This window comes from Carassius gibelio, chromosome A6, assembly GCF_023724105.1.
Source record: "Carassius gibelio isolate Cgi1373 ecotype wild population from Czech Republic chromosome A6, carGib1.2-hapl.c, whole genome shotgun sequence".
NCBI classification, from domain to species: Eukaryota; Metazoa; Chordata; class Actinopteri; order Cypriniformes; family Cyprinidae; genus Carassius; species Carassius gibelio.
In genome coordinates this window covers 27224673-27246751 of record NC_068376.1, presented here as the reverse complement: position 1 = coordinate 27246751, position 22079 = coordinate 27224673, and the positions used below count along the sequence as shown (strand labels likewise).

At 34.8% G+C, this 22079-nt stretch overlaps 4 protein-coding genes across 5 annotated transcripts; 3 read left to right on the top strand and 1 right to left on the bottom strand.

Annotated features, from left to right (window-relative positions):
• The first annotated feature begins 36 nt into the window (after positions 1-36).
• LOC128015929 (40S ribosomal protein S26-like) lies at positions 37-1867 on the top strand. Of its 2 annotated transcripts, none has more exons than XM_052600182.1 (4): positions 37-181; positions 1228-1405; positions 1507-1637; positions 1769-1867. In XM_052600182.1, the coding sequence occupies exons 1-4, from the start codon at positions 59-61 to the stop codon at positions 1802-1804; spliced, it is 468 nt and encodes a 155-aa protein (XP_052456142.1). In that variant the 5' UTR covers positions 37-58; the 3' UTR covers positions 1805-1867. The 2 variants fall into 2 exon arrangements, with proteins under 2 accessions (XP_052456142.1, XP_052456141.1); XM_052600181.1 differs by lacking the exon at positions 37-181 and adding an exon at positions 830-850.
• Positions 1868-3958: 2091 nt separating this feature from the next.
• On the top strand, positions 3959-6301 carry LOC128015926 (60S acidic ribosomal protein P2). Its single transcript, XM_052600179.1, has 5 exons — positions 3959-4125; positions 4815-4938; positions 5224-5272; positions 5380-5481; positions 6058-6301. The coding sequence occupies exons 2-5, from the start codon at positions 4816-4818 to the stop codon at positions 6132-6134; spliced, it is 351 nt and encodes a 116-aa protein (XP_052456139.1). The 5' UTR covers positions 3959-4125; position 4815; the 3' UTR covers positions 6135-6301.
• A 122-nt stretch (positions 6302-6423) lies between these two features.
• Positions 6424-9619, top strand: LOC128015925 (patatin-like phospholipase domain-containing protein 2). The gene is made up of 3 exons (XM_052600178.1): positions 6424-7334; positions 8214-8346; positions 8468-9619. Exons 1-3 carry the CDS (start codon positions 7127-7129, stop codon positions 8592-8594), a joined length of 468 nt encoding a protein of 155 aa, XP_052456138.1. The 5' UTR covers positions 6424-7126; the 3' UTR covers positions 8595-9619.
• Positions 9620-9950: 331 nt separating this feature from the next.
• LOC128015170 (uncharacterized) lies at positions 9951-13874 on the bottom strand. The gene is made up of 5 exons (XM_052598845.1): positions 13088-13874; positions 11566-12394; positions 11313-11450; positions 10787-10857; positions 9951-10597 (listed from the first exon to the last, which is right to left on the bottom strand). The coding sequence occupies exons 2-5, from the start codon at positions 12383-12385 to the stop codon at positions 10283-10285; spliced, it is 1344 nt and encodes a 447-aa protein (XP_052454805.1). The 5' UTR covers positions 12386-12394; positions 13088-13874; the 3' UTR covers positions 9951-10282.
• Positions 13875-22079: the final 8205 nt, after the last annotated feature.

The window sequence follows — 22079 nt, the reverse complement described above, 5'->3', positions numbered from 1 at the left end:
AATATTTTGTATGTGTGTGTGAACATAAATATATAGTGTATGCCTCCATAAAACGTTTATGCATACATTTGCAATGCATCACATCAAAGCAGTATTTTCCCGTTCGATTGACTTTTGTTGTGAGAGATTTCACTTCCGGTTCGACTTTTCCGGTCCTCTTTCCTTCCTCCCGTTCAAGATGGTGAGTCTCGAGTCTTCGCCATTGATAAGTGAACATGATTTAGTATATTAAATCTCCTTTATATACTCACTTAGTACTGTTCACTTAGTTTAGTTAGTGACGTATTTAATAGTATTAGATGTGGAATTGAATGAGAATTGTATTATCGGATTGTTGACAGTTTTAGTAAGGCGTTTGTGGAGATTGCTAGCATGTGCTTCTGCTGCAGCACGCGGCGTTGACAGACCTGTTTTACTCTGTTTATGAAGTCAAATACGTCCCTATAATGATTATTATCGCCATTCGTTACTCAACGTAGTGATGCGGGGTGTGGTATAGTCGTTATTCAGCGTATATATCGAGACCCTCAGCCTGTCATAGTGCTTGAGTGTAAACTGAGCTGACATGAAAATGACTGCATATAACTGCTTTCTACTCTCATACAATTAATGGTTGATCGACACGTTGATAATAGTAGTTAATTGCCTTTATTTTGATTGGTGCAACAACAACAAAAAGTATCTTCTTTGGAAATATAAAGATGTGTTTGTGGTTCCAATAGTAATGGAACACCTGGTCGTGTCAGGAAATCAAGATTTTCGAATTTCCAAAAAGAATCTACAAAAAAAAAAAAAAGATGTCTTTAAGTGGTTCCCGTCCTGGAAGTATACTTTTGGACATTTTAAAATGGTCGTTTACTAGTTATTATTAATCCTTTCACATTTCCAAATGGTAATTTAAATCGAAAGTGCTTCCCATGGTAATGGAAATTCTGGAAATAAGATTTATTGGAAGTGTGTCCTTATTTCCATAATTTCCATTACTATGTAAGCTACATACAGAGATAAAATGTTATTTTAACATTTAATTAGTTGTTGTTATTATTTATTTATTTATTTGTGTTAGGTAAAAAATGTTAGCCTGAATGCACTGTAAGTCGCTTTGGATAAAAGTGTCTGCTAATTTAATTTTAATTGAATGGAAAAATGTTTGGACAGAAGGTGTAGGATATTAAATTATGCTCTTATACTCTTAATTATTAAAGTATTTCCATCTTTACATGACAGACTAAGAAGAGAAGGAACAACGGACGTGCAAAGAAGGGCCGTGGTCATGTCCAGCCCATCCGCTGCACCAACTGTGCCCGCTGTGTTCCCAAGGACAAGGCCATCAAGAAGTTTGTCATCAGGAACATTGTGGAAGCCGCTGCTGTGAGGGACATCTCAGAAGCTAGTGTGTTTGACTGTAAGTGCTTTAATGCTTTAACTACCAAAACATTGTTAAAGTTTTAGTGTGCGCTCCTCCATGTAATCTTTAATTTAATCCTTTTCACTCATCCTATGTAGCATACGTATTGCCCAAGCTGTACGTGAAGCTGCATTACTGTGTTAGCTGTGCCATCCACAGCAAGGTGGTGCGAAACAGATCCCGGGAGGCCCGCAAGGACCGAACACCACCTCCCCGATTCAGGCCTAGTGTAAGTACACTGAAATTCTGTTGGAGGCTGATCTATAATAATTAGTAGGGTTACAGTGCATGCATTGTATTATGTTATTACTTGGTGTTTATTTGAATCTCATCTTGTCATTTTTTTATTTTATTTTTCAGGGTGCTCCACCCAGAGCTCCAGCAAAGCCCATGTGAAGCAAATCAACTGTCACATTCTGTGCATTTTTATGCAGAAAAATAAAAAAAATATCTAAAATATTTCCTAGTGTTTCATTGTTTTGATTGTTGCTGCATCGATGGTTCGAGTGCATTGCTGTGTAGTTTGAGTTTCGAGCTCTGGTCAAGTTTAATTCTAAATCCTTAATTTTATCTTATCAAACTTAATTTATTATAATAGGTGAAAATATCCCCAATATTATTTTACATCACTTTTTTTACATAATTTTTTTACATAATTGTAAATTAATTAATATTAGCAATCATATATTCAAAGAAATGTTACAGCAATGTTATTATCAGCGTCATGTAGCACTCTTGTATTATACCATCTGTTACTGTAGGATTTTAAAAAGTGCTGAGTGTCACTAAGTCCCAGTGATCTCTTTAGTGAGGTGTGAGTTCATAATCAGCCAGCTGTATTCAGTCGACGAGGACAATGGAAATAAACCAACTCAATTAAAATGGCTACAGTTAATTAGTTTCATTCAAATCATTTAAATAAGGCGTCCTTGTAAGCTTCAGGTATTAAAAAGAGACTGAAAACTAATTAAGCTGCTTCTGATTCAAATAAGGCTTTATTCTTCAGCTGTGCCCAGGGAAGACTAAAAAAAGAGGACGCACCGAGAAGAGGCCAGTCTCCACAAGTTGGAAAATTCATTACAAAAGCAATTTTCAAAGGCCCAACTTTAAGAGAGCATTAAGCAGGATGGCAGAAGGTGGTGAAGCTGTGGAGGAGAGGGAGATGGAGACACAGGAGATGAACAGTGATGAAGAAGCCCTCTTCCATTTTGGCAAATACAGTGAGGCTCGGGCCGCAGTGCCATGGGAGCAACGCACATTCAGAGACAAGCTGCTCTACCACGTTGATCGGATCTTCCTGAGTTTTCTTGCACTCTTTTTGCTGGTACTCTTAGGAGATTTCCTGTATAAGATCTGGTATGTGACCAACTGGAGGAAAACCCTGGAGTTTATTCTGGAAATTGTGTCGTACCTCTTTACACAAGAGAAGGATGAAGAGCTAATAGAACTGTAAACGTTTCTGAAATTCACTCTCTACATCAAGATGGAACTGAAACTGAATCTAGGACCCTTTCAATAAACTGTAAAAGGTTGTGTTTATTCGCTGTACATTTGTGAAATCTGATTAATAACCCGAGTCAGTGTTAGACATTTCAAGGTTTTGTTCCTGTGAATAAAAAGCTTCTGAACTATTCATTTTTGTATTCTTTTAATGTGATTATGTCAGGAGCTGCTTGTTTTACTTCAAGTAGCTGCTATTCTAGTACTTGATGTGTCATGAATTACCTTTATATGATCATTGATCGTGCTTTGTACGCAAAGAAAGCATTCTTTACATCAGAATGTGGAAGATATGTCATGTCTTATTCCTTTTATTCTCACCTGTACTAATAACAGAAAACGTAGAGATGAGGCAATTCATTAAACATTAAAAAGTATCAAGGTCAGAATGGAGTTAATTAAGGCCATTAAATGGCATCAAAAGTGACAAAAGCCCAAACAATAGAAATGACCATTTTACTACTACTTTTCAACTACCTTTTTAGTCATTTAGCTGTTTTCAATCATATTTGAAAGTCTCTATTCACTATGAGGTGTTGTTGAATGTGTAGCTGTTAGCTCAATAAATTAGGCTTAAAATGTTATAATTTAGAATATAGTTAATAAACACAGTTAAGAAAATGTAAATTGAATTTTATTTATTAAATAACCAAGTTCTACATAATTTGATTGCATTGTTTTTTTGTTTTTTTTTTTTACTCAAAGAACAATAACATACAATGTTTTATAAAGAAACAAAATTCAAAAATAAAAAAAAGGAAAAAATAAATAAAAGTTGCAAGGGGAGGTAAGTATTACAATACAAAATATACATACACGTATCTATAAAAATCTAATAATTATATTATAAAGTTCATAAGCTTTCAAAGTTCTTAGAGCTTTCTTCTTCAAATTATCTCTGGTGTTGTCAATATATATATATATATATATTTCAGTCAACAAAACCATAAACTTGGGTTTCTTGTTGGTAAATGTACACTTATGAATGTCACATTTGGTCATGTAAATCTTGGCTGTCACACTAACTGCATTGACTGCACCCCATGGACGAGGAAAAAATAGTAGCCAATCAATGCTTGCCATTTTGACAGGGGCGCATGAAGCAGCCAATCAGATCATCGAATACAGCGACATTCTTCAGTTATTTCCCTCTACTCGTCCTCTCCTTTCCGGAAATTGCAGCGTGACCGACGTTTCGTGTCTTTCACAGACTTAAAGTATGTTTTTATTGACATTTTACCACTAAGTCTTGCTTTGACGCGTTGTTTATATGTTAAAATGGTTAAAGTGTGTCTAGGTAGTATTTGTGATTAAAACTTCGCTGTATATCCCCTTCTGTAAGCACATGCAATGTGATGTCGCCATACTCCATTTTGCTTCCTTGCGCTCCAGAATAGAAATATGGCAAAAAGTAATTATAATTAACAACACAAGTCGTGACGGGCTGAAAAAAATTCTGTTTATTTGATTAACATTTGAAAATGAAAATGTTTCTAACCCTAAACAAAGTATGAATAACACCCTTGATAAACATTGTAAGCTGATTGAAGTGAAGTGAAATCCTGATGTGGAGGGTTACATTCAATCTCTTTTATAATTTATTAGTTCAATTGATATATTGGGTTCAAACTATATATATAGTATATATATATATAGACAGCCTTGTTTCCTATTTTTTTCTTGTTTTATCTATTGAAGCTGCTTTTGGTATATATTAAGAAAATTAAAACGGTATTATAATTTAATATTATAAATATTTACGTTTGAAACGTTTTAACATATATAAAAAATATTTGAATAATCTTTGGTCAATATTTGGATATATTTGGTATATAGATCATACGAATAGAAGAAAACTATTAACAAACCCATTAATCAGTTGTAATATTTGTAACTTCTTCTCTAGAATGCGTTACGTGGCCGCTTACCTGTTGGCTGTTCTGGGTGGCAACAACAACCCATCCGCCAAAGACATCAAGAACATCCTGGGGAGTGTCGGAATCGAGGCTGATGATGAGCGTCTTAACAAGGTGGATCCTCGTTCGAGTACACCAGTTTTCTGGTTATCATTTAAATGATTTGTTTTAGCAGTTGTTTTAAAGTTAAATGTTTTAACATTTATGTTAGGGTTACAACCATTTACTATATTACATTTCTTGGGTATATTCTATTAATATTATAAGGAATGCAATATCGTTCTGATGGTTTTGCACATGCAACCCTGTTGCCCTTGTTTCCTTGTTCTTAATCCATAAAATGGATGCTGCTAATTCCCCAGATGAGTCAATCTCACTGTTTTTGTTGTTACTCAATAGGTCATCAGTGAACTGAATGGAAAAGACATCAATGAAGTCATGAATGCCGGTAAGGCTGCACTATCTTTACAGTTTGACCTACATATAATTAAAGTCATGTGAGCTATGAGTTCTTCATAATTCTCACATTGTTTTTTTACTGTTGTTTTCCCACAGGCCTCTCTAAGTTGGCCTCCGTTCCAGCAGGTGGTGCAGTGGCGGTCTCTGCCGCTGCCGCTGGTGGTGGTGGAGCCGCTCCTGCTGCGGAAGCTCCTGCAGGTGGGTAGATTAATTAACCTGCTACCAAGGTTGTTATAGAAAACTAAAACAAATCATAAAAAAAAAAAAAATTGTCTCATTTCCATTTAGCTTAACTTGATGTACTAAAATAACTAAAGAAAAAAAATTATGTAGACATTACAAAAAATATATAAATTAAAAAAGACAAATATACATCAAAATGAATAAAATTTTAACTAACATTAAAAACAGAAAATATAAAAATGAATAAAACTATAATAGTATCTAATGATTGCACTGCCTCATTGCATTTCATTCCAGTTAGATGACATAAGTTCTCCTAAAAAAAAATAATTCACTGTCATTGTTTAGTTTTCCAGTTAGCTAAATCTCCTCTTGCAGAATTTTCAGATTCATTTCCTGGTGTGAATTACCTATTTTTCAGTAGTAGCTGAACTTCACACTGATTGGATCTGATCAGATTGTAACATTCCTTCCCTCTTGTTAAACTGCAGCAGTCCAAATTTAGGCAGGCTGATTATGTGTGAAGTCAGGATTAACCAGCAAGCGTGTAATTGTGATGTGTAATTTCACATTTGCATGTTTACTTTTCAGCGGAAGAGAAAAAGGAAGAGAAGAAGGAAGAATCTGAGGAGTCTGATGAAGACATGGGCTTTGGCCTCTTTGATTAGTCTTTCTTTTGTATCCGTAAAAATACAATAAAAAAGGAAAATGTTTGTGTTTAAAGATGCCTTTTAAGATTATTTGTCTGGAAAACGGTAAATTCTATTTATTTATTTTGAATATGAAGCCATGTTGCAAGAATTCACAATTAATAAAAAATTTAAGTTGAAAGTCATATTTGAAATTACTTTTTGTTTTACTCTATGGAAATGGCCTTCAATAACACCAACAACAGGTAGTTCTTCTCCAAACTCATAGCATTTGCTGAGCCAATTGTTGTGTCATAACAATCAAGCAAATCATGATAATTTTAAGCTGCCTCTGCACATGAAACTGGGATAAGAGAAAAAAATATTAATTCAGCCTATGGAAGAAGGTGACTTTTATACATTAATACAACATGTTGCTTAGAGGAGGTTTGGAAATCACAAAAAGGTGCCTGGCAAAAGCCCTGAGCATGTGTTGGTGAAAAGTCAATTAGATTATTACAGCCATCAATCACCTCATTGCTTGAGAGTAAATCTGGTTTTCAGGAGGGCTTCTCTTTCTTTTGGTGAACACAAAAGAAGATCTTTTGAAGTCAGTGGTTACTAAAAACAGTTTGGTTACCAACGTTCTTCAGAATATCTTCGTTGTTTAAAAGAAGAATGAAGTTCAATACAGGTTTGGAACAACTTAAGGGTGAGTAAATGATTAAAATATTCATTTTGGGTTGAACTGTCCCTTTAAGTTGGGAATATTTTAGGTTGTTGGTTATTATAAAAGACAACATGCTTGCAATGCACTAGCTACAATGACAATTCGCCAGCCATTTCAAGGTTTTTAACGTCATGGGACGTTATTGTGAAGCAGTAATTTTCCATTGCTACTGCTTGAGTAGTATAAGAAAACCTGTTGGCTTTTTGCTGGTCAGACGTATTGAAACATACGCAACAAAGATTATTCAATAAACTCGACTCCTTTTTTTTATCTTCATGATCTAACACAATCAATTGAGGACATGAAGATGAAGAGAACACAAGAAATCAGAGAAAATATGATAAATGCAGAAGAAGAGAAACTTTGGGACAAAGCAGAGCATTTTGAAGAAATAAAAGCAGATAGAAAATTGCCAGAAGAGTACTATCATGGGCTTGAGGATCTACCCTGGAATCTGAACTCACTGGAGCAGTTACTGTATATCAGCCTGCCAACATGGATACAAAGAGGTGAGAAGCCCAATAATATACAAGATCAATCCAGATTCATTGCACTTCCAGTTTTTACTAGTGATTCTGGATTTGGGGAAACCTTGCATCAGAGCTTTATGAGAGCCAGCAGGCAGCCCTCTATCACTCTTACTCTCATTATGTCCCTTATATCCCACCTGCTCTATCATGTCGAGCAAATGTTTTTGTGGTAGAAGTTTTTCATAAAGACATCCTAGTTCAATACAAGTCTGGAAAGTATTTATTCAGTAAAGTCCTGTTCAGTATCAATTCAGTAGATTGCATTATATTGATCAATAGTGACAGAAAAGGCATTTATAATGTTACAAAAGATTCCTATTTCAAATAAATGCTGTTATTTTGAATCTTGAAAACAATGCATCACAGATTTCACCAAAATATGAAGCAGGCAGCACAACTGTTGAGCAGCAAGTCAGTATATTAGCATGCTTTCTGAAGGATCGTGTGACACCTTAGACTGGAGTAATGATATTGAAAATTAACTTTTGCATCGCAGGAATAAAGTACATTTTAAATACATTCAAATAGAAAACAGTTATTTTGCACTGTGATATTATTTCACATTATTACTGTTCTACTGTTTGCTTGATCAAATAAATGCAGACTTTCATTGCAAAGATGGCCTTTGTTTGCAGATTACAGTTGGTTTGATATTATTTGATGAAACAATATTTAACACTAAAGTGTGACTAAAGTGTCTGAATCCTTTTTGGGACAGCTGTAGATACAGTAGGTGTACAATATACAGTCTAATGCATAGTGATTAAAAAATAATATAATAATTATCAGAATTATGCTTCATGTTTGCACTGTGGATGTAAAAATGCACATGCTAAAATGAAATCTTTCTCTCTTCAGCTTTGCTTTGCAACTTAGCGGAGCATTTTGGCATCTGGACATGTCATGACAACACCCTGCCATGTCGTCTCATATCCTACACCCTACTGCCATTCACTTTGCCTGCAACATCTGTCATCTCATTCATCTATAGGTCAGATCTTTAGTCTAAATGTGTTGTTTGTGTTCCTCATGTCTGTGTATCTTATCAATACATAACAAAAAATTGTAAGCATGTAAAATGTAAGTTTTTTTTTTTTTTGGACTCCAAACAGATTTTTGTGCTGGATGAAGAAAATTCCCCTGCTGGCTCTGAATGCAGGCAGGGAATTCAAACAGGAAGTAATCACACATCTGCGGTTAGTCTTTGCACACTTGAGAAGACTTATGCTGAACAGGTAAAACTAGGAAAGCAAAGTTTTGCATACATAATGGACCTTTTAATAAAAATGAAATGATTTTAGCAGCCCATTTAACTTCATTTATGACTTGACATCATTTATGAATTAAAAACAATGTGAATGCATATTTAGATTGTAGATTTTGAATTTAATACCATTATTAGATGTTCCTGAATTTTTCCAGATTCCTGCTTTTGCAAATTCTACCTTTGGTCTCCATTTTTTCTTGGATTCTTGCACCCTGGTCCTGTTTGCCATCTCTTCCTTTTACTTTCCTTCCCTGTTTCTCTTTTCCTTTACTTTCTCGTGCTTTGCGTTTCCTGCCACGCCGTCTCTCCACTTCAACCTCAAAGAAGCAGCCGGAGTGCAGGAGCCAGACTCAGCCTCTCTCGTCTAGACGGCGATCTCTCCTCTGCTTCCAGCTCTCTGGATCCAGCAGTTTCTGCAAAAAGACAGATAGCATCCTTACAGATGCAGAGGCACAATCTTCAGCCTTCCTCTTGCAGCTCAACGTGGAATTAGAAATGGACAGCCATCCTGAACCACTACAGCTTCAGAAGGACGCACTAGACTGTGAGGGAAGTTTATTACTAAACACAGAAGTAGATGAGAATCTCTCATCTCCTTTTATTTCTTACATGGATGTAGAAGAGGAAGACTGAACGATAATGCAGTCAAAAGTCTCTACTGTAGAATAGTAGAATATTTGGGCAATACTCTGAATACGGCAATGTTTACTAGGTACATATCAGTGTTGTTGTAATAATTACTTGGAAATTGAAATTGAGCCGAAATAAAATATGAATATTAGATGTATTGCTTTGGGAATGAACTGAAAATCAGTTGAAGTATTTAAGTTACTAAAATTAAATCTAATAATAATAATAAAAACAAAACCAATAAAAAAATGTAAATCACATAATGACAAATGTAGAATTTAGTAAACATGTAATAATAAACATGCCACAGTGATATTCTGTTTTATGTAATTCTGTAATAATCTAATAAATGCATTATCAAGTTGAACTTTTGACAGTCTTTGCATATTGTAAAAATGGATCAAATAGAGCAATGAAAACAACATTGCACAAATCAGCATTAAACTGTGTCACTCAATAGTTGGCTGTAATAATATTGACTGTTTTTATCATTCAGAACTAAATTTGCTATGCTCAATTTACATATTTTTTAAAATAATTTGTTTATAAACATTTTACATTAACAGTTTTATATATTTATATATATATATATATATATATATATATATATATATATATATATATATATATATATTATAATATGATAATTAGAATTTTAACTTAATTTTAAAAGGAAGAAATAATTGACAACACTTTACAAAACATTTTTTATTCAATATATTTAATATTTATTAAGTAAACATTCTGCATATGCCTGCATATACAGTTACAACATATATTATAAAATAATGCTTGCAGTGGTGCAAATACATCATAATTTGTCAAAAATAAATTAATATTTAGATTTCTCTTACTTCATTCAGGGTTTTTAATGAAGTAAAACTACATACCATTTCACATTAATTTATAATTTTTTTAATGATCTTTTAAAAGCCTTCATTATGGCTTGTTTTGTGTTGCTACATTTCAAATAAACCCGTCAGTAAAATTATGTCAACTAGAAGCTCACGCTTCTACAAGCAATTCTTGCTCAGAGTTCTGTGTTTTCCCGATCCTCTGCTTTAATGTCAGAGACATGCGGATGGCTCTCGCTCATGTGAGTGAAGCGATCTTGGAGATACTGGTTCCCGAAGCCCATGATTTGGCCTGTGGCTTGGTGGTGTAGATTTGCCACTCTTGCTGTGAAGTCCAAAGTGAAGGCGAACTTCACCAGTTCTGGTGCCACGACAGGCAGCTGGGTTTTCTTATTGGGAACTTCTGACTGCACATATTGATCAGCCATTTGCTGGAACAATCCATAGGTGAATCCATCCAGATAATCGCTTACGGTGCTGTTCTTTTGCAGCTGGGAGTGGTGGAGGAAATCAGAAAAGAAACTGAGTGAATCTTCTTTAAATAACATAGAAAGAAATGGCAATACTTGGGTGGTTTTCATACATTTCATAAATGTAAAGAAAGGGAGCCAAACATCTGCATTACTAATAAAAAGTCTCAGCAATATTTAGTGATGTCAGAAGGAATGAGACACACTTACCTTTTTATGTATTAAGTCTCCTTCCTGTTTTATAAGTTCTGTGATTCTCTTTATAACTTCTTCTTTTGAAACTAATTGGAGAAATATGATAGAATACATTATTTGAGCAACAAGAAAATTGCAAGAAAAAAAAATCACATAATTTGGCTAAAGTCTATATGTTCCTAATTCAAAACTTGTATACAAGTTTTCTGTTTCCACTGCTTTTCTGTACAATAACAGTTTACAGTGATGTTTTTTTTGTAAAACCCATACAAGTAGTTCATACAATCTCTAATGTATTCAAAGACTTCTGAAGGCCTTGTGTGAGAATTTGCAGAATGGAGAACAAGACGTGAGAAAGCAGAGGGCAAGTTCATAAATAAATGATAATTCTTATTAAAATAATGGCCACTATGAATTGTTCTCCTTTGTGGAATTGAGACACAACTAGCTGAACCCAATACTGGTTTGTGGTGTTCTGTCTATGTAATATGTAATCCACGTCTTTTGCATCATGCAAATTGTCTATTATAATAACACTCACCATTCACACAATTCCGGTCTGTTGTTTGGAAAGCAGCATTGTCATCTGCTGGACTGTCTTTCACTTCATGCACAATTTTCTCCAGTTCCTCTGACATTTTCTCATAGTACGAGTCAGTGGGTTCCACTTTCTCAACAGCTAAAAAAAAAAAAAAAAAATCAAACTTAGAACTTTTTTTTTCCAATATATGCAAATGTAAACCTAATACAAATAACATACATAATAAAGTTACACATAGATATGAGATACATACATTTTTCAGTGGACATATCTCCACTTTGCCTGAATTTTAAGGATCTCCTGTGCAACAATTTCTTTTTCGAAGACTTTGAACGGCGCAGGTTGACATCACTTTTTGATAGGGTGTCAGCTAAAGGCAAACAAGAGATTTGGGGTGTTGAGGGGGGAGAAAGAGGTAGCTGTTCATCATTTCTCTGATGATCTTGTTCTTTTTCACTGTTTCCTTTGGAAAACAAGCTCAAGAAACTTTTCCATAGAGTGGGTTTCTTTGTCTTCTTGCCTTCTTTGCCCTTCCTTTCCACTGTAGCAGTCTCTGGATTTTCTAGAACATTTAAATGCATATCTGCAGGAGTAACTGTACTTGTTTGGGAAGGTAAAGCATCAATGCTTTGCCCACCTCCCTCCTTGCCCTTATCCAAACGGTGAAACCACTTGGGTTTGCTATTGGACTTTTGCGATGCATTAGGACTATCATTGCGGCGTAGACTCCCTTTATTTATCCACTGTTTGGATTTCTTCTCAGACAACATCTCCTTTTTATCCAGTTGTGGTTCAGCGACGGGCTCATATCTAATGTCTTCATCTGAGATGGAGGCTTGTGAAGTCAAGTTCAGAGATGTATCGCTGGAATGTTTGCGATGTCTTGTCTTCGGCTCTGAGATGGCAACCCATTTGTGTGATCTTTGCTCCTGTCTCAGAGGACATTGTGATCCATCGTTAAGGCTGAGACTTCGCGTCACATACACCTCCAGCAGTCGTTTCTTATCCTTTTCTCCGACTGACAGAAGCTGAGGGGTGGGCTGTGTATTCTGGTCAGTCGAAATGGATGCCATGCTGTCTTACTGCAAAGAAATACATCAACATTCTCATTAGCGGTTGATGTGTATGGGTTTTTAATCTCCAATTCTGATATCTACTGAGCAGCGATCATGGCTAATATAATGCATATATATATATATATATATATATATATATATATATATATATATATATATGATATGAGAGAGAGAGAGAGAGAGAAAGAGAGAGAGAGAGAGAAAGAGAGAGGGAGAGAGAAAGAAAACACGCAAAGTTGCTGAACTGCAAATCAACACTTCTTTTACGAAATATTTGAATCAAAATTGAGTAATGAAAAGAAAAAAAAAGTAAAAAAAAGCTAATTAAAGCTAATTGTCCAATGCTAAAATCGGCCAAATATCGCAACTCATTATTGAGGCAGAAAGTCACCATTCAAATATGTATATATGTATATATATATATATATATATATATATATATATATATATATATATATATATATATATATATATATATATATAAACCCACATACGTATACGTGTATATCTGCTAAATAAATAAATGTAGCCTATATGTAATTATACTAAGAAGTGTCGATCTTAAAATCGTTTTAAATACCATGGTAACGGCAAGCGTCTATTCAGCTAACAGCGAAAGCATAAACACAAAACAACATTGCAATACGTTGTTGCTCGAATGTATTGAAATGTTCGAATTAACCATTGACTTTGTCTTACTATTCCTCCTTCACTGTGTTGTTGGTCCAATCTCCAGTGGTGACCGACTGTTTGTGCAAAGTTTCTGAGGAACCGAAGTTCAACAAGCCTCCCGTTTTGGAAGCAGCTATCAGCAGCAGGCGGGGCAGCAGGGTGACGTCATCCAGGTAGTCTGGGAAAAGGCTCGTCAGGTGATGTTTACGGTTTCGAGCCAGTTTTCTCTCCATGTTAAGACGAATAAGGAAATGGCACAGCAAAATATTTTAAAATCGTTAGTTTAAAAAGAACTAGTTAAATCTGAGCTGTGCTGAAATAATTATTCATTTGTTTTTTCCAAGTCATAAAAATGCACGAATGCATTTATGTGACGCGAAGAAGTGATTGCATCATTCTGTATACAGTAAGCCATTTACCGTATGCTCTGTTAGATGACAAACTGTTTATGAGTCTAAGAAATTCCTGAACCCTCCATTTTGTGGAGGTCTAAGATAAGACATGGAAAGTCTGGTGCACACTGAAAATGAAAGCAAGTCGAGACAAATGTGCAAAAATTCAGGTGTTGCGATATAAAGACATTTTCTGGGAATTATATTTTTGTTTTTGTGATAAGTAATTCATATTGAAAGCACTAAAATGCAAGCAGACACAAATCATTTAGCATGATCTTAAAGATATAGAATATATCATACCATAGATATAGAAGATACCATATGACTTACCTCAATACATTATGTCATATGTTTTGCATTAAAATGAGACAGAGGGAAACCCATTTAAAGTCAAACCATTGTTAGCATAGTTCTTTTGTTGTTTACGGGCTGCTTTTCACCATAAAAGGGCATTAACTCTCTAGTCATGGCCCACCATATTTGGCTTTAAGTCCCTGTCACTTTTTCATTCACCCTTTCATTATTGACTGAAATAATAAAGAGACATTTGTATAGTCAGGTAATCTTTCATATTTACTGTAAGCATAGTAGCTGCCTGAATGCATTTATACAAATACTTATACTTTCTTAACTTAAAATATTCTGTGGGAGTGCATAGGTCTATATTGATGATTACAAGAATACAAGAGTATCAAGGTGGTCGCTTTTACTTTGTATACAGTACCAGTACAGACAGTGAGGGTGAACATTACAGTGGAATCCAGTAAATGATGACAACTACACATTTTCATAGCAGGACTTCCTGTATGGCTTACATATGCCATATCTTAGATATAGTGCCATTCTGTCTTGATGAATTTTTCTGCGCATCACATAATTTTCATATACGTAAGATGAATTAAGTAATGCATCTCTAGTGTATTTTGAATAGTGTATTCTGTGCTCCATTTAAACTAAACAGTTCAGTATTGTGGCCACTAGAGGTCATCAGAAGGATGTGTGGGGCCTAACTGATATCATGTGGACATTTTCCTGGAAGGCAGGTGATTGACTTTTCACCTTGTTTTCACTGAATGACGCCTGCATTACTGCACGCACATTTAAAGCCGCTCAGTTTTGGAAATATGTCTTACATCATAAACATAATTCAGGGGACAGACAGACAGTTGTATTACTATCAGGCAGTAATTGTGACACGAAACGATCAGCAACTCAGGCCTTGCTTTCAAGTGACTTGGTTTATGAGAAATTTATTTCCTGATTTATTTATTTCCTTTTAAATGTCCCCTATTGAGCTATTGAGACAAACAGTTATGTAGTATCTGATTTAAATTCTGTAGTCAGCTAGATTTAATATAAAATTGGATTCTTTATATAAATATTATGACAGTCTATTTGAATGCAGAACATGAAAACTATTGTCATTTTGGGCTTCAAGCGAGGAATGTTCCCCTCAAACTGAATGGCTTCTGAGTGCAAACAGAGAACCACATCTATTCTCATTATTCTACACACACTACATTTGTGATTTGGAGGTTTCAGTCTCCAGGCAAGGACATATAGGGACATAAAGAAGTTTTATCCTTCTTGGTTAACAATGCACAGCTGGCAGGAAGTAGACCTTCCAAACGTGCATATGTTCTCAGACATATGCTTAATAATGTTTGCTGCATATTGCTTCTAAAAATACACATGCTTATTAATGTTTTTCTGTAAACTCCTCTGTAAAGGTTTTTATAGCTTAACATGTGACTGTCAAGTCAACCATGAGAGTGTCTTTGTAGTAATATAAATACAATTTATTTTATTCTGAACTTTACTCCAGTTATTAGACATCATGTGACTATTTTGAATTATTGAGTGAGACCAAAACATCATGTAAATAATGAATGAAGAGGGTGTAACAAAGCTGGGTAATAGAGAGTTAGAGCGACAGACGTGATGCAACAAGGGAAATCCCTCATGGGATGAGTAACGTTCATTAGCTGTTTTACAGCTTAATTGAGATAAGAGGAAGGGAGAAGCAGCAAGTTCAGCACGTGAACACAGGTAGAGGATATTCCCAAAGTCATGTTATACTTTTTACAACAATTTACAGTATATCGTAACTGGGTGATGGACCCGTATGTGTTCAACACTCATCTGAGGAAACTAACTTATTTCTCAAGGTAGCATAACTCGACTTTTAAATAACATAACACATTTATAGAAAAATCTGTATTTTCTAGACTAATTAGAGTAGAATGGGTGTGGCTCAAATTTGTATTTATTTTGTGCTAATGACGTTCCCATGGAGGCTATCGCGTTGCACGTGTATACTCAGATATATACACGTGGAAGAGGTAGGTCAGTTCTTTGTATGTCAGAATGACTTTATGTTTTGCTTAAGAATGAGACAGCGACTATGTTAAAGGGGTCATATGACTTTGCTAAAAACACATACCATACTGTGATGCCGTGTCCCGATGTGACCAGACAAAAACAATAAAACCCATTACAAACGAGGCATTTGTTGCATTAAGTGGGACATAACTACAGATTATACTGACTTTTACTGTCTTTTTATGTTTTATTCACCTTTTCTACCTACTAGATTGTGTCTTATTGACTTTTATTTTATTGACCTTCTTTAGGAGATTATATTGACACATGCATGTGGTCTGCTGACGCAGGAGCCAGCGTTCTGACATAGAGCACGCATGTGCTGCGCTTTGCTTATAAGCAGAGGAATGCACACACATGCATCGTGGTACTCTCATGAATGCAACCTGTAACAGGTCATTTATTACAGAAAATTTGTACTATCTTAAAAAGCTTTGTAAACAAACCTTGCTTATTTTAAAGACAGACATCACTGAAAATAATGATGAATTACAGATAATAAAATGTTTCTAGTGTTGATTCAGCAGGATTCAGTGACTTCATTCAATGAGTGATTCAACAGACTGATTCAAACATGATGTCACACTTCTGTTCATCAGTTTGAACTGGCTACTAGTAGCTGCTCGCATAAAATTCAAGGCATTGATGTTTGCCTACAAAACCACCTCTGGCTCTGCACCCCTTTACCTAAATTCATTACTTCAGACTTATGTGTCCTCTAGAAGCTTGCATTCTGCAAGTGAACATCGCTTGATTGTGCCATCCCAAAGAAGCACAAAGTCACTTTTACAGACTTTTAAATTAAATGTTCCCTCCTGGTGGAATGACCTCCCCAACTCAATCCGAGCATCTGAGTCCTCAGCCATCTTCAAGAATCGACTTAAAACCCATCTCTTCCATCTTTATTTGACCCTCTAACTTTAACACCCACTATTCTAATTCTATTCTTAAAAAAAAAAAAAAAAAAAAAAAATTAACTAACTTTCTAATCTTTTTGTATTCTATCTGTTTTCTTTTAGTTTATTGTACAAAAACGACCTCTAACGCTAGCTTGCTATATTCTTTTTCTATTCTATCTTTTTTCTTTTTTTATATTATTTAAAAGCCCTTGCTACGTGTACTGTGTTATGCTAACTGAGACTTGTTATAGCACTTATATATCATTGCTTTTTTGTTTTTGATTGCTTCCATTGTCCTCATTTGTAAGTCACTTTGTATAAAAACGTCTGCTAAATGACTAAATGTAAGTCATTTAGCAGACGCTTTTATACAAAGTGACTTAAAAATGAGGACAATGGAAGCAATAAAAAAAATAAAAAAAATAATATATATATGTGTGTGTGTGTGTGTGTGTGTGATATCTGTGTGAATAAGTTATTTACTGTGTGATCACTCATTGAACATTAAAATTGGCCATTATCCAGTTGGCAGGGCTATGTGGGGGCAGTGCTTTTTTTGCCTGTATATCCAAATATACATACTTAAATAAAACTTTTTGTCTCCTTTTGTCATTGTTGGATAAGCATAATTCTACTGGTCAGAGATAAGTGGAAACTAATGTCCTATTCACACTTACAGCAATAAAATCACTAAGGATCAGCCTTAAAAGTTGGCTTGCTGCTGGTTTCAAGAATGTGAAATCCAGCTGTACAAGGCAGCAAGTCACTGCTTGGTTTCTCGTTGGAAGTTGCCACAGAATCTTTCTGCTCATTTTGCACCTCTGTTTGAGAGCCTTTGAAAGCAAATGATGTCCAGTTGCTTTTACCCCTGCACTTTCAGAAAAAAAGGTACAAAGCTGTAACTGGGCAAGTACGCTTTTGTACCTTATATACCTTAAATGATACATATTAGTAAGTGTACATTTTGGAAAGGGTACCGCTCATGTGACAGTATGCTTTTTAATGAAAGTGTGGGAATTGAACCCATGACTTTGGGATTGCAAAGCACAAAATAACCAAATAAAAATAATGCAAAAAAAAAAAAAAGATTAATTAGATTTTTAGTGCATTGCCACTTTCTTTGATTAAAACTGCAATCACTTCATATATCGTCTGGTCTGCATGCTAAAGTTACTGCAGTAAACAGGATTGCGTGAAAGTACAAATCGAGCCACGCTCGGGTTATAGGGGTCAGTTTCTTTCGCTTTCTGCCTGTTGTAGATGTAATCAGTCTTATCCCGTTTTAACTTGCCTGTAACGTTTTCCAGCCGCAGAGCTAGAGAGTCCTGAATGGCTTAAACAGTGCAAGACTAGAACCAAATGGCTGGTCATTAATTGTTTATAACACGTCTCTCTCCGTACCCTGTTTGACCTTGCCGTGCAACTGACCAGTTAAGTATATATGAGACTGAAGGTATCTCCAGGGTATTGAGGCAATTGCTGGCTTTGCGTGATTTTTCTTTCCCCAATCTCCTAATTGGTCCAAGCGGGTTATCAGCATAGTGTCGGGTTCTAGAGATAAAAGCAGATAAAATTAAGGACACATCATTAGGCACCTAGTCCAGACGGTGGAGTGACCGGTAACTGCTGAGGAGCTTCTAATGTATATTTTAAGTATATTTAATTATTACTGCTTATTTTGTGTAGCATTCCAAAAGAAAAAGTGTTTTCACTGTTACACAAAGGATTTTTTCATGATTTAGTTTTCTTGTTTGACGATACACATAATAAACAAATTGCTTACATGAACATATAATGGGCATATTTTCAAGCCATATTTAATTGCTTTGCTTGGAAACCATGTGTTCTCACATCTAAAAATACAGCAAACTATATTTTTACGAAATACAAATATTGAGATATCATACTTCAGAAATGACACCACTTAAAAGACAGTCATATAATACCTAGCATTCCTCTTACATAACCACCAAACACTAACAGCGTTCTCTTACATACTATATACATAGTTTGGTATTTGGTTACTTTGCTGTCTCACTGCTCAATATTTTAGTGTCTCGACTCTCACCTCTAGACAAGAGTACTTCTTATGACTTCATGTCAAATGACTGAAATCAATCTTGTCTTGACATAACCGTACAGACAAAGCAATCGGAACCGAAAGCTAATTCAGTGCAAATAAAATAGTTAGTGTGTATTCATGAGTGTTTATTTTCCCTTTCTTTTTTTGCCATAGATGTGTAAATATTTTGATCTACACTGTGAAAGTAGATTTTTTGACATTTTAAATAGAACAGGTATTATTGGAGTGTTTTGTAGGAAATACTATTGCAGTCTTTCTGCTTAAAAAATGACATTTAATTAAATGTGTTACTTGCAGTTCCTTTAAAATGATTTCTGTTTGAATTTTACTAGCACTTTTGTAGAGTGAAAGTAGTTTCTACACCATTTTTTTCAATGTATGTTTTAGATCATAGCTCAACCGAAATAAAAGATAAATATGCAAAGCAAAATTGGTATCTGGGTAAAATTTGGTGTACGGTCTTAGTGAAGATCGAACCAAATATTTAAGCCAAAAATGTTGATTTTATATTGACTTTAAGTTGGCAATCCAGAGCAGTTGATGAAAGTGAGGAAAGACTTTGAGATCACTGAGGAATGACCAACTTAAAATGCCTACTGCATCTGCACACTTTACACAGACGCTAACAACCTGGTCCATATAGACGTGAGCTCAGAAACAATAATGCACGCACACATACACAAGCAAAATGGCCTTAAAGATTAATGTGCTCTCATTGTGGGATCTTGCACTGTTTAGACCCCGTCCCCGAAAATCTCCACAGGTTGTGCCAAAAAAAATCCCAGGTCCTTTCTCACTTATCTCAGTGACCTGAGACGAACCTTTTAACCTCTCTAACACTGAAACAAAAACCTTATGAAATATACACTGCGACCCTCTCAAGTAGTTGATATCTTGATTTATCAATAATAATACTGCAGATCCACAGATGAGAGGAACATTTTTTTTTATGATAGCAGTGATTCAGAACTTATGGGTAAAAACTGCAGGTCTTTTTCTGGAGAGAAGCATTGCTAAATGCTAATATGTATATCTGTATATAGTTAAGATAGCAAAATTAATGGGCTTAACAGTTTTTGAAGAGCACACTGTTAATATCTTTTGTTGTTGACATGAAGTTTGAAAAGAAAAATTGACCTACAGTAAGCTACTTTATACATATTTTAAATGTAGTTTGTGCTGACCACAACGGCACCCTTGGTAAATAACAGCAAGGCTGTGAAAATAAATCTGCATTGTTTATCCTTTTGAACTTTCATTCAAAAAATTCTAAAGAAGTTTTCATCTATAATTCCTGATGAGTTTGGAGAACATCTGACAAGAGATCAGAGATCATTCCTTAATGCAGAATCTCAACAGAACCTTCAGATTCCCAGCTCTTTTTGGTGCTTCTTTTCTTCAGTTCACCCCTCTAATTTCTATAGGGTCCAGATCAGGGAACTGGGACGGCCATGCAGAAGTTTCATTTTGTGCTCAGTGACACATTTTTGTGTTGATTTTTGTTTTGGATCCTGATCGAATATCCAACCACGGCCCATTATAGGATTTCTAACAGTCAGGTATAGGCCCACTAAATTAGAGATCCAGCAGTATATTTAACTGTGGACATGGGGGTACTTTTTATCCCTGTTTACACGATCCCATCTGGTGGGTTTGCTGACAAAAAGCTCTCTTTTTTTTTTTCTTCGTCTGACCATAGAAGCCAGTCTATAATGGGAATATACTTCAGAGATATTTTACTCCTAAGAATTTCTAGGGGTGCCAACAATTGTGGCCAAAATGCATTGTAGAAAGACATTTTTTTTATAATGTGAGTTTCTCCCCACTTTTAATTGTTTTACTTCAATTAAGGTTAGAATATTTTGAATTAAAGATCAAAAAGATAAACAGTGGAGATTTATTTTTTTACATCCACATTTGCTCATATTTTCCAAGGGTGCCAATATTAGTGGAGGACATTTTGTAATTTTTTTAATTAAAATGACTTTTTTTACACGTGAAAAGTGTAAAAAGTGCAGTGAATTAAAAACAGAAGCAAATGTTCTCAGCACACATTTTTTTTTTTGTCTTTAATGTTTTATTTAAAGGACAGTTTTGTTTCATTTTATTACGATAAGCATATCTGATTTTGTGTTTGATCATAATCATACAATGAGAATGTGTAAGTCCTTGTCAAATCACAAAGATGGAGCCAATAAATTGAATATATATTTAATAAAAGGCACTCATAATTTCATGAATAAAACATAGTGCTTAAACAATCAAGATATGTCATACAGCCATAGCATACATTCATGAGATACTAAATCCCATAATGACCACATAACACTGGCATTATCACCTTCGTCATTATCACCTTTGTAAAAAATCAAAATAGACTCTCAGGATTTATTTAACAAAGACTTTCAATATGACTTGATATTACACCATAATATGACATAAAATGCATGCACAAGGAAATATACTGGAAGTTTTTCCATTGACACAATGGAGGGTTGATTTAAATATTATATTTCTACCTCTAGTCAAAACATAATTTAGTCATATTTTTTAATCTCAGTGTTTTCATGCATTTTTTAAAATATACAACAGCATGATAAAAAACATTTTAAGTTCTATATTGCAATTATACTGTAGTGTCTGAAAAATGCAATGTTACCTGCTGGCATAAGTTTCTTTTCAAGCTTATTGGAAAACGTATTTCAGCTTCCCTGAAAAGTGCTGTATTGGTTTGCTTTAGTCAGTGCTGAAATGCTACCATTAAAATTTGCTTTGGAATCAATTGTTTTCTATATATTTTTTAAAATTTGCAAATTATACTCCTCTGAAAGACAACATCTCATAAGTGAAACAAAACATGTCATCTATTACAATCATGGGCAAAGACAGACATAGGTGGTCATTTGGATGATTGCATGAAAATAATTTTGTGTAATATCTTTTTAAAATACTTATGATTGAATGTTACAAATATGCTTATAAGATAATGATTCTGCCCATTCTGTTTATAATATAAATCCACAAGAAATGTCCTGATGTTTCAAACCTTAACAAATAAGTCATTAGGCTGGATTAGATGATATATTTGATGCAATTTTTGCCATCTTTTGCACTGACTGATTGCAAATTGGTTTCACTATTCAGTATGTTCATGGTGCGATCATGTTCTCTGCCTTCATTGGCTTGTCAAGTCAGCATAAAGTAGTGTGATACAAGGAAAACTGCTTCTAAATAACACTTGTTGTCTCCAACAACTAAAC